The 14,017-nt window shown below is 47.0% G+C and overlaps 1 protein-coding gene across 1 annotated transcript; it reads right to left on the bottom strand.

The window, feature by feature from the left end:
* Window positions 1-4,076: 4,076 nt before the first annotated feature.
* FOXD1 (forkhead box D1) lies at window positions 4,077-8,847 on the bottom strand. Its single transcript, XM_004270804.3, has one exon. The coding sequence runs from the start codon at window positions 6,333-6,335 to the stop codon at window positions 4,920-4,922; it is 1,416 nt and encodes a 471-aa protein (XP_004270852.1). The 5' UTR covers window positions 6,336-8,847; the 3' UTR covers window positions 4,077-4,919.
* Between the last annotated feature and the right edge of the window lie 5,170 nt (window positions 8,848-14,017).

The following is a 14,017-nucleotide window of genomic DNA, read 5'->3' as shown; positions in this document are numbered from 1 at the left end:
CCTCACTTTTCTTCCTAGCCACCTTATCACACTTGGAGACTCCGGACTCTAAACAGGGGCTCGATGATAAGAATCAGCTGTTTTCTGTGTGTGTTTTTTGCTTGTTACTGAACAGTAGTTTCCTGGTAAAGGAAGCAGGAGGAATGAACCAGGAAGTTTCCTGCATGCCAGAGGGGTCAACAATAAAAAGAAGGGAGCCCAAGCTGTTCACATCAAGGGAAAGATGTGATTAGAGAGATGTGACATGCAAAGAAATTATCTGAAAAGTGAATTCAGTTGGCAAAGTATAAGCCCCAAAGAGCCCTGAGCAGCTGGTCATGATCAGATTCTCCATCTTTCTGTCAAATGTAATTGTATCCGAGTTGGCAGGGTATTTATTGCTAAAGTCGAAGGGCCAGATTTTACACTAAACATATTTACACATTTACATTCGTGGCCCTATAAACACTCCACGTTTCACTGGCCATGACATCAAACACATTTACCAACAAAAAGCATATGCCTAATTACAAAATCATAGGGGAGAAGGGAGGCAAGTGGCAGCTGATGGGCAATGAGCGTGCATGCCTGCGTGTGTATATGTGTGACCCAGCTGCAACACCAGGAAACCAGTAGAGACAAGAATGGATACTGACAATGCCGGGCCCACTTCACTTGTCCTCTGCTCCCCAGGCCTATCTGGTTCAGTTCTAAAGAGGGAAGGGGACCCCTGGCATTCCAATTAGTCCCAGGGCTACCCTCCCTTGGAGAAGCCCAGAGAGACCAGGGTCCTTCCTGGGCAGATTTCTGATTTGGATTGAGTTTGATGCTGATATGACCTTTAATTTGCCCCTAAATGACTTTTCTCAGTCAGTTATAAAGACAGGTGTGAGCAAAATGTGTAGCCAGCAGAGAATTTCTAAACTAAAATTAGAGTTCTTAATTCCTAGCTCTGGGTAGTAACATCAGATCCCTACCCATCAATAGCAGTTGTAATAACACTGTTAGCTGCTCCAAGCTTGGTCCTCAGTCAAGCAAGGAAATCAGAGCCACCAGAGCCAGAGAGAGAAAAACAAAACAGGCACAGCCACTGGCCTCAGACAGCCTTTAATAAATGGCACAGGCTGGTATTCCATCAAAATAATCACCTCCCCCAGCTCTCTCAGAGGACAGGCTAGAGGAAGAAATGGTGGGTTAAAAACAAACAAAACTGTGAAGGGCAGAAACCTTCCCCCCAAAGAGATGCTTACTACATTCACTGTAAGAAGTCTGATAACAAATATACCCCAAATTCCAATTCCATCAGCAGAAAATTAAGGCAGGAATGGGACACTGAGTAGGGGACAGGGAAGCGGAGATGTGCAAACAAGATGCCTTAGTGAGTAAAAAATGGGGAAAGTCCTCACGATTTTTTTCCTTTGCCTCCTCAGTTTCTTTTTCTTTTCTTTTTTAAGAGGAAGGGAAGTAAGTGCCTCTTAAATAAATTCACGGGATGGGGATGGAGAGGAAACACGTTGAGCAGAAGCGCTAGCTTCTTATTTTAAAGAAATAAAATAATTACCCAATAGAGAAGAAAGAAATCAACCAAGAAATGATCTAAGGTCATGACACCATGTGTGGTACAAGGAGCAATTCAATCCATAAGGGCTTCATTACCCCCGCAATAGATAACATTTGGCTAAATCTAGCTGCAGATTAAATCTCCACAGCACAACACAGCCCTGAATGGAGAGGCTCCTTTTTGTGTGGTCCTTCTTCGGGAGCTGCCTGAACCATTAGCCCCAATATATCCCTCTCCCTATTAACTGCAATTCCCTCCCAACTGCGCTTCGGTCATTTGTCTCCAGGCTCTACGGGGGCGTTTGATGAGCAAAGAAACAAGGAGAAGGGGAGAAAAGCGTCGGGTTAATGAGTTGTAGCAAATCCACACTTTGTAGTCGGGAGGAGGAGAGCTGGTGGCCAATGTTTGTCCAACTGGTTTATTTTTCGAGACCCAGCCTATTGAGGAAGGCTTGTTGAAGCAGGCTTCGTCCTTACAAACACACAAACATCCTTCTGTTTGCCTTCAAAGAAAAGGGGACCGGAGCTGGATTTGCATGCGAATGAGGAGCCCCGGGAGGAGACGTCCTTGCCCATCAAAGGCCGCGGTAGCTGGCGTCCGGGCGGTCTTTGTTCCAGCACCTGCTCGCCCCGCGGCCTGACGGGGCGCGCCCCGCTCTCCTGGCTCACCAGGTCCACGGCCCACGGCTCACTCCTCGCCTGCCCCGCGGCCCTCGCTTAGCGGCCCACGGCCCACCCCTCACTTGCCCCACGGCCTTCGCTTTCTCATTTGTCGTCCGCCCGTCGGCCAGGCCCACGGAGCCAGCAAAGAAGATGGTGGAACCCCAAACCCTGAGGGTGGAGGAGCTGAACTCTTAGGACGCAAAACTCGAGACTGAGGCAGGCAGGTCTGCTTTACCTTTTCTCAGGAATCAGGGCTCACGATGCTCTTGCGGGGGAAGCTCCGGGTCCAGGACCGAGGTCAGCGCTGGATCGCCCAGGCCTTCTTGCCATTCTCTTAAAAGCACTGACAACCTGGGGGTGAAGCCCGTCCCCGCACTTTTTTAAAGATGCAGGAATCTGGACAGAGAGAGGGATTAGCCGGGATTCCCAGGTTTCAGGACATCCAAGCATCATGCAAATAATAATAATAATACACACGGTTTTGTTCTTTCGCTCTCTCTTCCTAATTACTTTCAGATATACATTTCAGATTTATGCGTTACAGAAGGCTGCAAGGCCCGTCAGCAGTGCTTGTGCGGTTTGGGCTTGGCCTGCTAACGTCTGTTCACCCAGGGCGCCAGTGGCATCTGGACGTTCTGGGTTCCAATGTCTCCTTTCCCTTAGGTGGGCTAGGGTAAGAGTAACTTTGCATATAAGATTTTGTTCTAACGAATTTCAACTTATATCTATATATTTAGTGGTAAATTTGGGGGTGATTGTGTTTACTTTAACCTCTTATTTAACCTCTCCCTAATATCTCATAGGAAAAAAAAAAAAAACACAGAACTTAATTTTGAGGCCATGAGAGTCAGTTTTTTTCCTCCCTAAAAAGGGAGGGAAGGACAGGGCATCAAGAATGAACGTCACTGCAAAATACTGGACTATAATGAAGTCTTTGTTAATTTGCTAGGTTAAATCTCCAGCTCTTCAGATATATACCTGTCCAGATATTTTTTAAAAATTAACAGATTTAACCTCTGCAACTCACTGATATTAAGCATTTAAATTACACATTACATATGCGTTGGTTTTATCTGAAGCCCACAACATCGGTAGTAATCAAAACTAGAGTTTCACATTTTTTTCAAAGAACTATAAATTGCCTGCAACAAGTAGTCAGTGAAAGCAAAATCTGAAAAAAGATATCCTAAATCACCCAAATTGTATAAATATAGGTAGTTCACTGAACACCTGATGCAATTTCATGTTTATTCTTTAAAGAGTATGCTATCCAAAAATTAAAGGTTTCCCTTACATACTCTAAGTTTTTCATTTAAACTAGAATTTCAAAGTTAAGTTTGCCTTTTAGGATAAAAACTTCTTTATGCAACTACTGGAATCCTATGTGTCAAAGAAAATAGTTTTAAATACTAGAGCTTTCAAATACAATTCATTTTATCTATGTAAATAGTTTCTTATTCATGACTTTAAAGCTATTTAACTAATGATCAGTTCTATTAAATTTTTTCTAATAAATTTTTCATCCAAAAATTCCCTATTTGCTTGTGTTGCTTCCATTATAATATAACCTTATGTTGCAGAGTTTTTACATATATATACAATATTGTGCTCAAAAAAGAGTGGCAGTTAAATGGAGTGAGAAACTCAAAAATAAATTTTAAAGTTCTGTAAAATTATCAGTATCTTAAAGATCTGTGGCTTTTATTTTGAGTAGGCTCAATGCTCTTCAAAATGGAATCAAATAAGATTTGAAATGTATACCAAAGTAACTTTTATTTGTAGTCGTTTAAAAACAATTTCTGATCTCCTGCAATGGTTTTGACTTAGAAAGTATAAATGAAAAATCATGGCATGATGCTTTTGTTAAGTTGTCTTTGAAAATATTATTTTTCTATTTCATAATGGGTTCCTACTTATCTCACAAGGAAACTTTTTTAGCGGAAAAGACAATAAACTAAGAAGGGGATGACTGAAGCCGATTCTTTTTGAGAATTTTCTTTGAAAATTAAGCATTTATTTCTAAAAAAGTGTAAAAATCTTACATTAGAATAGTACAATAATAATTGCCAGTCAAAATTTACAATACTCCTTGCAAAGAATACGCAGTAAGTACAAAATAAAAATTCCTCATGTCTATTATGATACAAAACACAGGTTAAAATAAGAAATGATAATTCTGACTTTTTTCCTTATGTAAACATGTTAATCATTTTTTTCTTTTCATGAAAAAGTACACCAGACAAGTGTTCTCAAATAAAAACTATTGCTTCTCTGGCATTCTTCGGGACTTTTACTATTTTTTGTATTAATCTTCTTTTGAACATTATCGATCCTTTTTTTTTTTTTTCCTTTTAACGCCTGGACCTGAGACTCTCTAGACCTCAAAAAGGCTTAGGTTTTAAACATTTTCCCAAAGTCAAGGAAGCCCCTTGTGCCTAGACAGGGCGGATCCCCACCAGCACCCTCTTCCTCCCCGCCCTAGGTTGAGGGGCTGCAGCATAGGGCGACTTTGCATAAATAAGAGGGACCTGCAGAGCAGAAAAGCGCGCCCTAGCAGTTGCCAGACAGTCTCATCTGAGAAACCAAAGCGGTGGAATGGGGGCGCGAGGTCGGGAAGGGCCGCGCCGGGAGGAGGGAACAAAACACAAAACCACCCAGATGAAAAAAGGAGCCGGGATTCCTACCTTCTCTTTCTCAAGCGCGCTAACATAGCGTTATTAACAATTTGAGATCCTAGCAGTAAAGTTCTCGACACTGGACAGGGCAGTCCCTTGGTGCAGAGTCCCCAGGGCGGCGGACGAGGAGACGGAGGAGGCGGCGGCGGCCGCGGCGGCCACGAGTGAACGGGTGAGCGCGGCGGCCGGTCCCACGGCCGCCTGAGCCGCGCAGCCGCCGCCGCCGCTGCCGCCGCTGCCGCCGCCGCACCCGGGCGCGGACGGTGTCCCGGGAGAGGGGGAGGGCGAGGCCTGCACGGCGACGGCGGCCTGCGCGGCGGCGGCAGCAGCGGCGGCGGGGCCCAGGCTGCCCCCGATGATGCTCTCGATGGAGAAGGGGGAGCGCGCCAGCGCCGAGGCGCCCGGGCCGCCCGCCTTGGCCGCCGAGGCCTGCAGGGGGCCGGGCAGGGTGGCGCCGAGCGGGTGAGGCCGGTAGCCGAAGGCGGTCCGGGCCAGCTCCGCGGCCGCGCCGTGAGGCGGCGGGGGCGGCGGGGGCGAGTGCGGGTGGAAGGCGGCTGCGGCGGCGGCAGCCGCGGCGAAAAGGGCCGAGGGCGGCGCGTAGGGCGGCAGCTGCAGGCCGTAGCCGCAGCCGTAGGGGCCGTAGCCGTAAGCGTGCGGGGGCGGCGGGGGCGCCGGCGGGAAGAGCGCGGCGGCTGGGTCCCCAGCGCTCCCCGCGCCCCCCGCGCTGCGCAGCAGCAGCGACTCGGCTGCGGCGGCGGCGTTGGGGGGGAGCAGCGGCTGCCTCTTGAAGCGCTTCCTCCGGCGCAGGAAGCTGCCGTTGTCGAACATGTCGGCGGACTCGGGGTCGAGCGTCCAGTAGTTGCCTTTGCCGGGGTTGCCGGGCTCGCGGGGGATCTTGACGAAGCAGTCGTTGAGCGAGAGGTTGTGGCGGATGCTGTTCTGCCAGGCGGGGAACTTCTCCCGGTAGTAGGGGAAGCGGCCGCTGATGAACTCGCAGATCTCGCTCAGCGTCAGCCGTTTCTTGGGGCTCTGCAGGATGGCCATGGTGATGAGCGCGATGTACGAGTAGGGCGGCTTCACCAGGGGGTTCTTGACGCCGCCGCCCGCGCTCACGCCGCCGCCCACGCCGCCGCCCGCGCCCGCGCTGCCGCCGCAGCCGGTCCCGGCCCCTGCCACCGGGGCTGGGCCCGGGGGCGCCGGCGAGCCCCCTGTCCGCGGGGCCAGCAGGATGTCATCATCGTCGTCCTCCTCCTCCAGGTCCTCTAGCTCGTCTTCCCCGGCGTACAAACGCCGCCGTCGCCGCCGCTGCGCGGGGACAGCCAGCCGGGACACGCCACCGCCGCCCTCGTCGTCGTCCTCCTCTTCCTCGTCGTCTTCGTCCTCGCCCTCCCCCACCACGTCGATGTCTGTCTCCTCGGCGAGGCCGGAGGCATCGGACATCTCCGTGCTCAGGGTCATAGCTGTGGCGCGGCGGCGGCGAGGTGGCCCATAGGGGCGCCGGGCTCCGGGCTCCCGCCGCGCCCCAGCCCAGGTCTCGGGCGGCTGGCCTGGCCTGGGGGCGCCACAATGGGGGGCGCCGCCGCTGCTCGGGCTGCGCAGCGGTGCCCGAGGCTTGCGCTGCGACTTTGTAACTCCTGCGCCGCCGCGGTAGCCCCAAAACCTCCGCGCTTGTTTGGCTCCGCGCGCACCCCGCCCGAGCGGGGGGCTTTATCTTCCTCCCTCCCAGCGGTCCTCGCCGGCTCAGTCGAGGAGGGGGTGCTGGGGCTCCCGGGCGAGCAAGTCAGAGCGTCGGGCGGCCGGGAGGATGCGGGACGGTTGAGAGTCTAGGGACAGAGATCGGCGAGGAGAGGGCTGAGTCCAGGAGAGGGCGGACCTTTCCTCTGCTTATAGCAGAAGGAGGCCTGTCACATGGTGTGCACGTCAGAGCGCTACCGAGGCAAGGGAAAGGAAGCCTAGGAAAGCAGCCCCGCTCGGGAGACAAAGTTCACCCAGAGGAGGGAGCAGCAACTGAGAAGAGGGGGGAGGAGATAGGACCCCATCATTCGTTACCAAAGGGGCTGAGACCTGAAGTACGCGCAGGCCCGCGGTGGTCTGACCAAGGGACGATGCACGAGTTAAGAGTTCCCAGTCTCCTCTTCAATTAGCCTTCAACCCAAACCTCAGCAGCACTCCCGGGACGCGACGGTTTGACCACTCGATGGCCTATCGGAGCCGTCCAGCCAGGAGATAACCACCCCGTCGTCTGAGGTGGTCCCCAGGGAACGGCCCTGAGGTCTGCTGCGTTGTTCCATATCCCCCAGATAGGGCGAGCGGCTCCCCACCGAATCTGATGAGAAACCCCCCCAGTTTAAGCACAGTAATAATTGTTTATTGACCTTTTAACCTGTCCCCTTCGGTTCTTCTCCAAAGACGTTTGTTTTCCACCATCTGTTAATAAAAATGCTGTTAAGCTGGCGTTTTAGTCACTTATCTGCAACTGAATGCCCTAGAAACTTGACAGCTAAACTAAGCTGCTCTAATGAGAGGATCTGACAAATTTCATGGAAATAAAGAAGGTAACCATTGAATGCAGAGAAGGAATAGAAATTTTTAGTGAAAACCCAAATACACACCAGAAAAATGCATCTAGGAACGACTTTTAAAAGTTCTTTCATAATGGGGTAAGGGATTCTATAGTTATCAGTAAGAGGAACGTTCTAATCAACACTCCACAGTAATCTCGAAATAAATTACTAAACGTGTACACATATCTCTACTCAGCCAGGCTTAATAATAGAAACTACAATGATAAAGACTTTCACACCAGCTTTAGAAAAAAAAATTTTTTTAATCCACTAAATATTTCCAATAGGTACTGGTGAGAAGAAACGAAATAATTTTTAAAAAGAAGATTCAAGTTCTGTTCAGCCCAATTTTCCTTTTCAGGTGACAAGGTAGTGGAAATATTTCAAATACGATGGTATTTTAAGTACACTTATCTTTGTCACCAGCTGATTTTATTTTGGCTAGTGGGAAAATCCTAATAGTTTGTGGAATTCATACATAGCCATACCTTTTGGACTTTTGCATTTCCTAAAACACTTCTATTTCAAAGTGGGGACCTTGCCTCAAAATTTTAGCTTCCTGATTAAAATGATCACTTGACAAGAACTGAGGATCAAAAATCAATGGCTTTATGTAGGAACAATCATCAGCTGCCCTTGTGTATATCATATTATGGATCAAGCAGTTTTCACGTTTCCAAACGTTTCATTACTCCCCTTATCAATTACAGAGGCTCAAAAATACACTGTTACCCCACCTACGACTTATTTTTAAGTCAAGTTTTTGTTGCTCAGGACAGCTATCAACCAGTGATAGTTACAAATGACCCATAAAGTCCATCATAGATCTTTGGAAGATGTATGAGAACGTCTCAAAGTCCTAAATAATTTTTCATTGACTCTCGTTTGATACATGGCTGAACCATCTAATTATTGTAATGGGCTCAGCATTAACCTGAGCCAACATTAATCAGCACTATTAATCAGGCATTACATTGCTTTGTTGATGTAGCCAGGAGTCCTTACCAAGGAGTTCACTCTTACATTTGAAAGTTTAAGTTTTATAAGTACTCAGTCGTTATCTAAATAAACACCATGATTTTCGCTGCACTGAGGGTTGGTGTGTGGCGAAGTGTTCAAAGCTGAAACAGAGAGGAAGAATTTGTTCGCAGACCGTTAGTTACTTTAGATGATCAGTTACAGCCGTCGTTCCGTTCTGCTACCACCTCCGTGGACTTGTCTGACCAAGGAGGGCGGGGAGATGAACTTTGCAGTTCCGTTTGTAACCTTGCCCGAAGGTCCTTCCCCAAAGGGTTAAGAGCTCATCCCTGAAAACCTTTGAAAAAACGTGGCAAGTTATCTTCTGGCCACTCAGGTGAAAGTGTTAGGATTTACTGGAGGTTAGAGCGGAATTTCAATTCAGGAGAAGCGCTGCAAGGATAGAGAGCGTTAACGGAGATTTGGGTGAGCTTTACTAAAGCCTCGTGTTTGTGCACGCCACTTGTTTTGTTTGCTTTAGTTAAGCTACACGTTTGTATGCCACCTTTAGCTCCGCGCTCGTGAAATTCCCCAGCGCGGAAACCCAAGCGTTTCTTCTCCCTCGCGTCCCCCTTTCGCCTTCCTTGTCCCCTACCCGCGGGCCTTCCGTCCTAATGGGCTCCCAGCTCTCGGCCTCGGCTGGGAAATCTCCACTCCCACCCCTCAAGCTGGTACAAGATCAAGAAACTTTTCCTTGTCGCGGGCGGGGGCCGTCGCGGCGACCCCCCTCCGGCGCACCCAGCTCGCGCGGACCCGGAAAGCGGCGGGGCTCTTGCGGGCCGGGCGGTGCCCTCATGGGGGAGGCCTGCCTCCTGGCGGCGGCGCGGAGCTGGCCCGGGGCTGGCCCCGAGCCGGCCCCGAGCCGGAACGCGGGAGGCAGCGGGCGTTTTACGAGTGTGCCAGGTGGGCTCCCGGGCTTCCCTCCCCCTGGGCTTTGGGCGGCAAGGCTTTTTCTTTTTCGAGGCCCCACGTCGCCTTCTCTGCGGCAACTGAAGGCGTTTCCCTGGATTGCAGGTTTCGGATATTTTCCCCTGACGGTTTGGGCGCTCCAGAAGGCGTCCCGAAGTTATCGGGGATAAGGCGGCGCAGGGGCAGAGGAGGCGGCTGAAGCCTCGAGAGGCACCGCTTCAGCCCTTTGCCCTCGGGCCCCGGACCGCGAGCTCCACAAGGTCCAGGGACTTCCTTCGGTGGGCGAGGGCTGGCAGACTTGGGGGCGTAAGCTCCCGGGCGGGAAACTGGACTACTCTCTCCGGCCCCTAGAGCATCCCAGGCGTTTACCCATGAACGTGAACATGAACGCGTTTCCAAATTACGCGGACATTTGGGGCTCTCTCTCCAAGAGTCTTTCCACTCGCCTGTATTGAGATACTACTTTGTGCCAGGCATTCTGGTTTTTGGAGAGCGTAACAATAAAAGGAGAGTTCCTGGTGTGACTAATGTCTCATGGGGAAGCCAGGTAAACAGATTATTATGCCTACTGAGAAGTGCTTTCTGAGTACCCCAGCCTAAAGTGGGCTATGCCTCGGGGTCCCTGCCTGTCTTTGGCTCTGTTCTTTCATCCTGCGCTGCCCTTCTTGTGGCTGTATGCGTCTTCTCTTGTTTTTTTAAACGCAAGCGCCTGGAGACCAAAAACGGCTCTATTCATTGCTTTTTGTTTTTCGGTGTGTGCGTGTTCACATATGCGTCGCATATAACTTGCCATTTTAAGTGCAGGGTTCAGAGGCGTTAAGTACATTCACCTTGGTGCAACTACTGCCACTATCCATTTCCAGAACTCTCACATCATCCCAGACTGAAACTCTGTACGGTTTAAAGAATAACTCGCATTCCACACCCACCCCCACACACAGACACACACACACACACACACACAGACACACACACACACACACAGAGACACAGCCGCCAGCAGCTTGGCAACCACTATTCTACTTCCTGTCTCTATGAAATTGACTATTCTAGCTACCTACCTCATATAAATGGAAGCATACAATATTTGTCCTTTGTGTCCGGCTTATTTCACTTAACATAATGTCTACAAGGTTCATCCATGTTGTAGCATGTATCAGAATTTCATTCCTCAGGCTGAATAATAGTCTGTTGTATATTATGTATACCACATATTGGTTATTGATTCATCCATCAGTGGACATTTGGGTTGTTTCCTCCTTTTCTATTTATTTTTGAATTTCCACTTACCTAGCTCTTTGTAACACTCTGCATGCACCAGGCACTCAATAAAGATGTGTCTGTTAGTTTTCCTACACCTTTTTCATTCCAGAAATCCTCAAAGGATCCCCATTGTTTTTTGCTGTGCCCTTCTGGATTTGTCACCTTAACTTGCTCACAGTTTTGAGACTTTCAGACTGAGACTCTGCCTCAGACTCTTCAGTTTAAAAAAAAGTAGAAGACTCTGCCAGAATTAGTTCCTGGTAAAATTAGTTACACACACATGCACACTTTTTACATCCTTTTTACTTTTTATGCCTTCTTACCTGTCCTAAATCCTTGAGGGCCCAAGATGATTTTTAAATGTTTCTCTGGCTGTCCAGGCCCTCCACTTCACCATTCTCCTGTGGTGTAATATTACCTGCCATGAATGTTGGTTCACACGTGCCACTAAGCTAATTCCAAGGTACAACAACCAGTCAAGTGGGTACCTCATGTGATGGCTGAGGAAGCAAAGCAGGCTCTTGAGAGTTGCTGCTGGCCGTTATGGAGGCAGCAATGGCAGAGCAGAACTTTCCAGCATCATGTCCCAGTTCTAGCGGCCTCTCCCTACACAGGACTCCATGAGCCAGCCTCTTTCCACCCCCCTCCCCCCACCCAATCTACTTCTTCAGGACCAGTTAGGTAGTCTGAAAATAAGTTCAAGGCAAGGTATTACTGGCTGACAGTGGTTGGCACCTCTCCCAAGAGTCGATGCATTTTAACCCAGGAATTCTGTTGATAAAATGCCATAATCCAGTTTCAAATGGTGCATCTTCAGGCAGTGTAGTTGGGAGGTGAGATTCCTTTGTGAAGAAGATATGTTAGTGGTCTCCTGGGTCTTACTAGGCAGTCTATGCTTGCACAACAGCTCCTTAAACAAGCATTTCGTGGCCTGAGCAGGATTCAGAAATCCTCAAGAATTCAGAATGTCAGCAAAGGTCTAAATCTGTGTTTTATAACAGTAAAATTATTTACACTGACTCAGGAATTTTCATTACTGCAGTTCAGCTGGACTAGCCCTCCTGCCCCAACACACACCAACACAGACTTATTCAACTCTGGGTCTCAGTGGTTTGCAGTGACACACATTTAAATTTTGCACCCCCAAATCAAAAGTTCAAAAGATATTTTTATCGTGAATTTAATTGCAAAATATACACAACTCCATTCCAGAAAGAACTCCTCCATTTGGAAGTCATCTTCAATACAAGACCCTCAAGAGTCCATGTGTGTGGTGCTGTAATCATCTAGTGTTTATTTACACTGTTTAATAAATTAATTTCCTGGAAATATATATAGTACTTTAAATTCTAATATAAGAATTTAAAAATAATATTACCACATCTAGAAAGAGCACACATAATAATAATAATATTAGCACATCTAGAATTATTTTTTATTTGTAGTTCATCCAGGGGCTGTCTGTGAAGAGAAATCTCTCTGCTTGGGAAGAATGGGGCTCTCTAAAGGGATTCTAGGGGTGCAGCTATCTACAGGACACACTGAAAATGAAAAGAATTCTTACAAGACCATGAGAAAGCCTTGTCTTGAATTGAATTTTTTTTGTGTGCTTAAAATGTATACAGTGACCAGCCTCCTCCCTCCCTCCTTCTCTCTCTCTCTCTCTCTCTCTCTGTCTCACACACACACACACACACACACACACACACACACACACTCTTTTTAGCCTGATGTTCAGGCTGAAACCAAGGCTGAACTACATGCTCTACATATGCAAACACACCAAAAGCTCGATGTCTGCCCTCAGGGGCAACCCTGCACCTGACACCATGGTCTGACATCAAGCTGTGGGAGGTGAGTAGAGACAGGGGGAGGTTTGTTGCAGTCAAGTACAAACATACTCCCCTGTGCAGAAAGCACTTTAGATGTCTTCCACTAGAGGCACATGTGAGTGAATCTCCTTGGCTAGAAAGCTTTGGTTGGCAGCCTTCCAGAGCAGAAAAAAACTGAGAAAGGTCCTAAACCCAAAATTTACAGAAGAGTAAATGCAAATAATGATCAATAGTTTTTTTTTTTAAAAAAGATATGCAAATTAGAAAATGATGAAATGCCATTTTCCTCTATCAAATTAGCAAATGCATGAGGGTGATGGGTGTGATTATAGGAACTCAATCATATGCTGCCTTTGTAAAGTGTAAAGTGGTGCAAACCTTCTAGCAGACAATTTGGCAATACAAAGCTTGGATCTTAAGTGCCATTTTCTTTGATTCATTTATTCTAGGATCCTATTCTAAGGAAACAACCAGAAATGTGAACAAAGATTTACGTACAAAAATATTTGTTGCAGTGATTTTTTTTAAAGGGAAAAAATTGGAAACATTTTAAATGCTCAGGAGTTAAATATATTACTATATATCCTTAAGGTGGAATATTTTATAATCATTAAAGATTAAGTCTGTGAACTATTTTAATAACTTGACAAAACTTCAAGATTAATGGTAAAAGTCCAGAGAGAAAATTATATGTAATACTTTATCAATTATTTAATATACTATACATGTGAATTGTATGACTGGAAGGAAACACACTAAAATGTCAACTGGTTATTTCCAGGAAGTGAGATTATGGGTGGTATTTATTTCATTATGTATATTGTACTTTTCTATATTTTTTTCCCAAATTTCTCACAATGAGCAACTTCCAAATTCCTGAGTTCAGACACCTGAAGAGCACACTTAGTGTGAAAGAAAGACTACAAACTGAACGGGTTATATAATCTGAAGCATGATTATTGGAACAGACACCAAAAATTTAAAGTAAGCATGATAAACATCTTAAGGAGGAAAGGAAACTTATTAGTAACATTAAGCAAGAAAAATAATTTTTTAAAACCCTAGTGGAAACACTGAGTATGAAGAATGTAATAGACGAAATAAAGAACAAATCAATGGAATAAATAGCAGAATGGGTACACCTGAAGAATGGATTGAATTTGAAGATCAATTTGAGGAAGTTTCCCAAAAGCAGCTGGAAAGGACAAAATTCTGGCTCATGAAATCAAGTTAGTGAGTTGTAGTCAGCATTGACAGAGAATAGAATCAGATGGGATGGGATGGGATGGGATGGGATGATGGGATGGGAGGAGATGGAATAGAGGAGAGTAGAATAAAAAATAGCACCGAATGACACATAAAAATGCTAAGAATAATTTGTGAAACTTTTACTTCAGTTATTTTTATATTTTTTAATGTACGTGCGTGTACTGAGTTGCCATGTAAAATGAAATCTGTCAGTGCGGGTCACAGTAAAAAAATGTTAGACAGCTACTGTTTTTTAAAAAATATATTTATGCCATGATCTTGCTATTCTTTTCTACCTTCTCTGGAA

The sequence above is a fragment of the Orcinus orca genome, chromosome 3 (genome assembly GCF_937001465.1).
Source record: "Orcinus orca chromosome 3, mOrcOrc1.1, whole genome shotgun sequence".
NCBI lineage: Eukaryota > Metazoa > Chordata > Mammalia > Artiodactyla > Delphinidae > Orcinus > Orcinus orca.
The sequence above is the reverse complement of the archived record's forward strand: the minus strand, read 5'-3'. Positions and strand labels throughout refer to the sequence as shown.

Excerpts from the sequence above, each read along its gene's own strand:
- FOXD1 (XM_004270804.3), bottom strand. The coding sequence starts at position 6,335 with ATGACCCTGAGCACGGAGATGTCCGATGCCTCCGGCCTCGCCGAGGAG.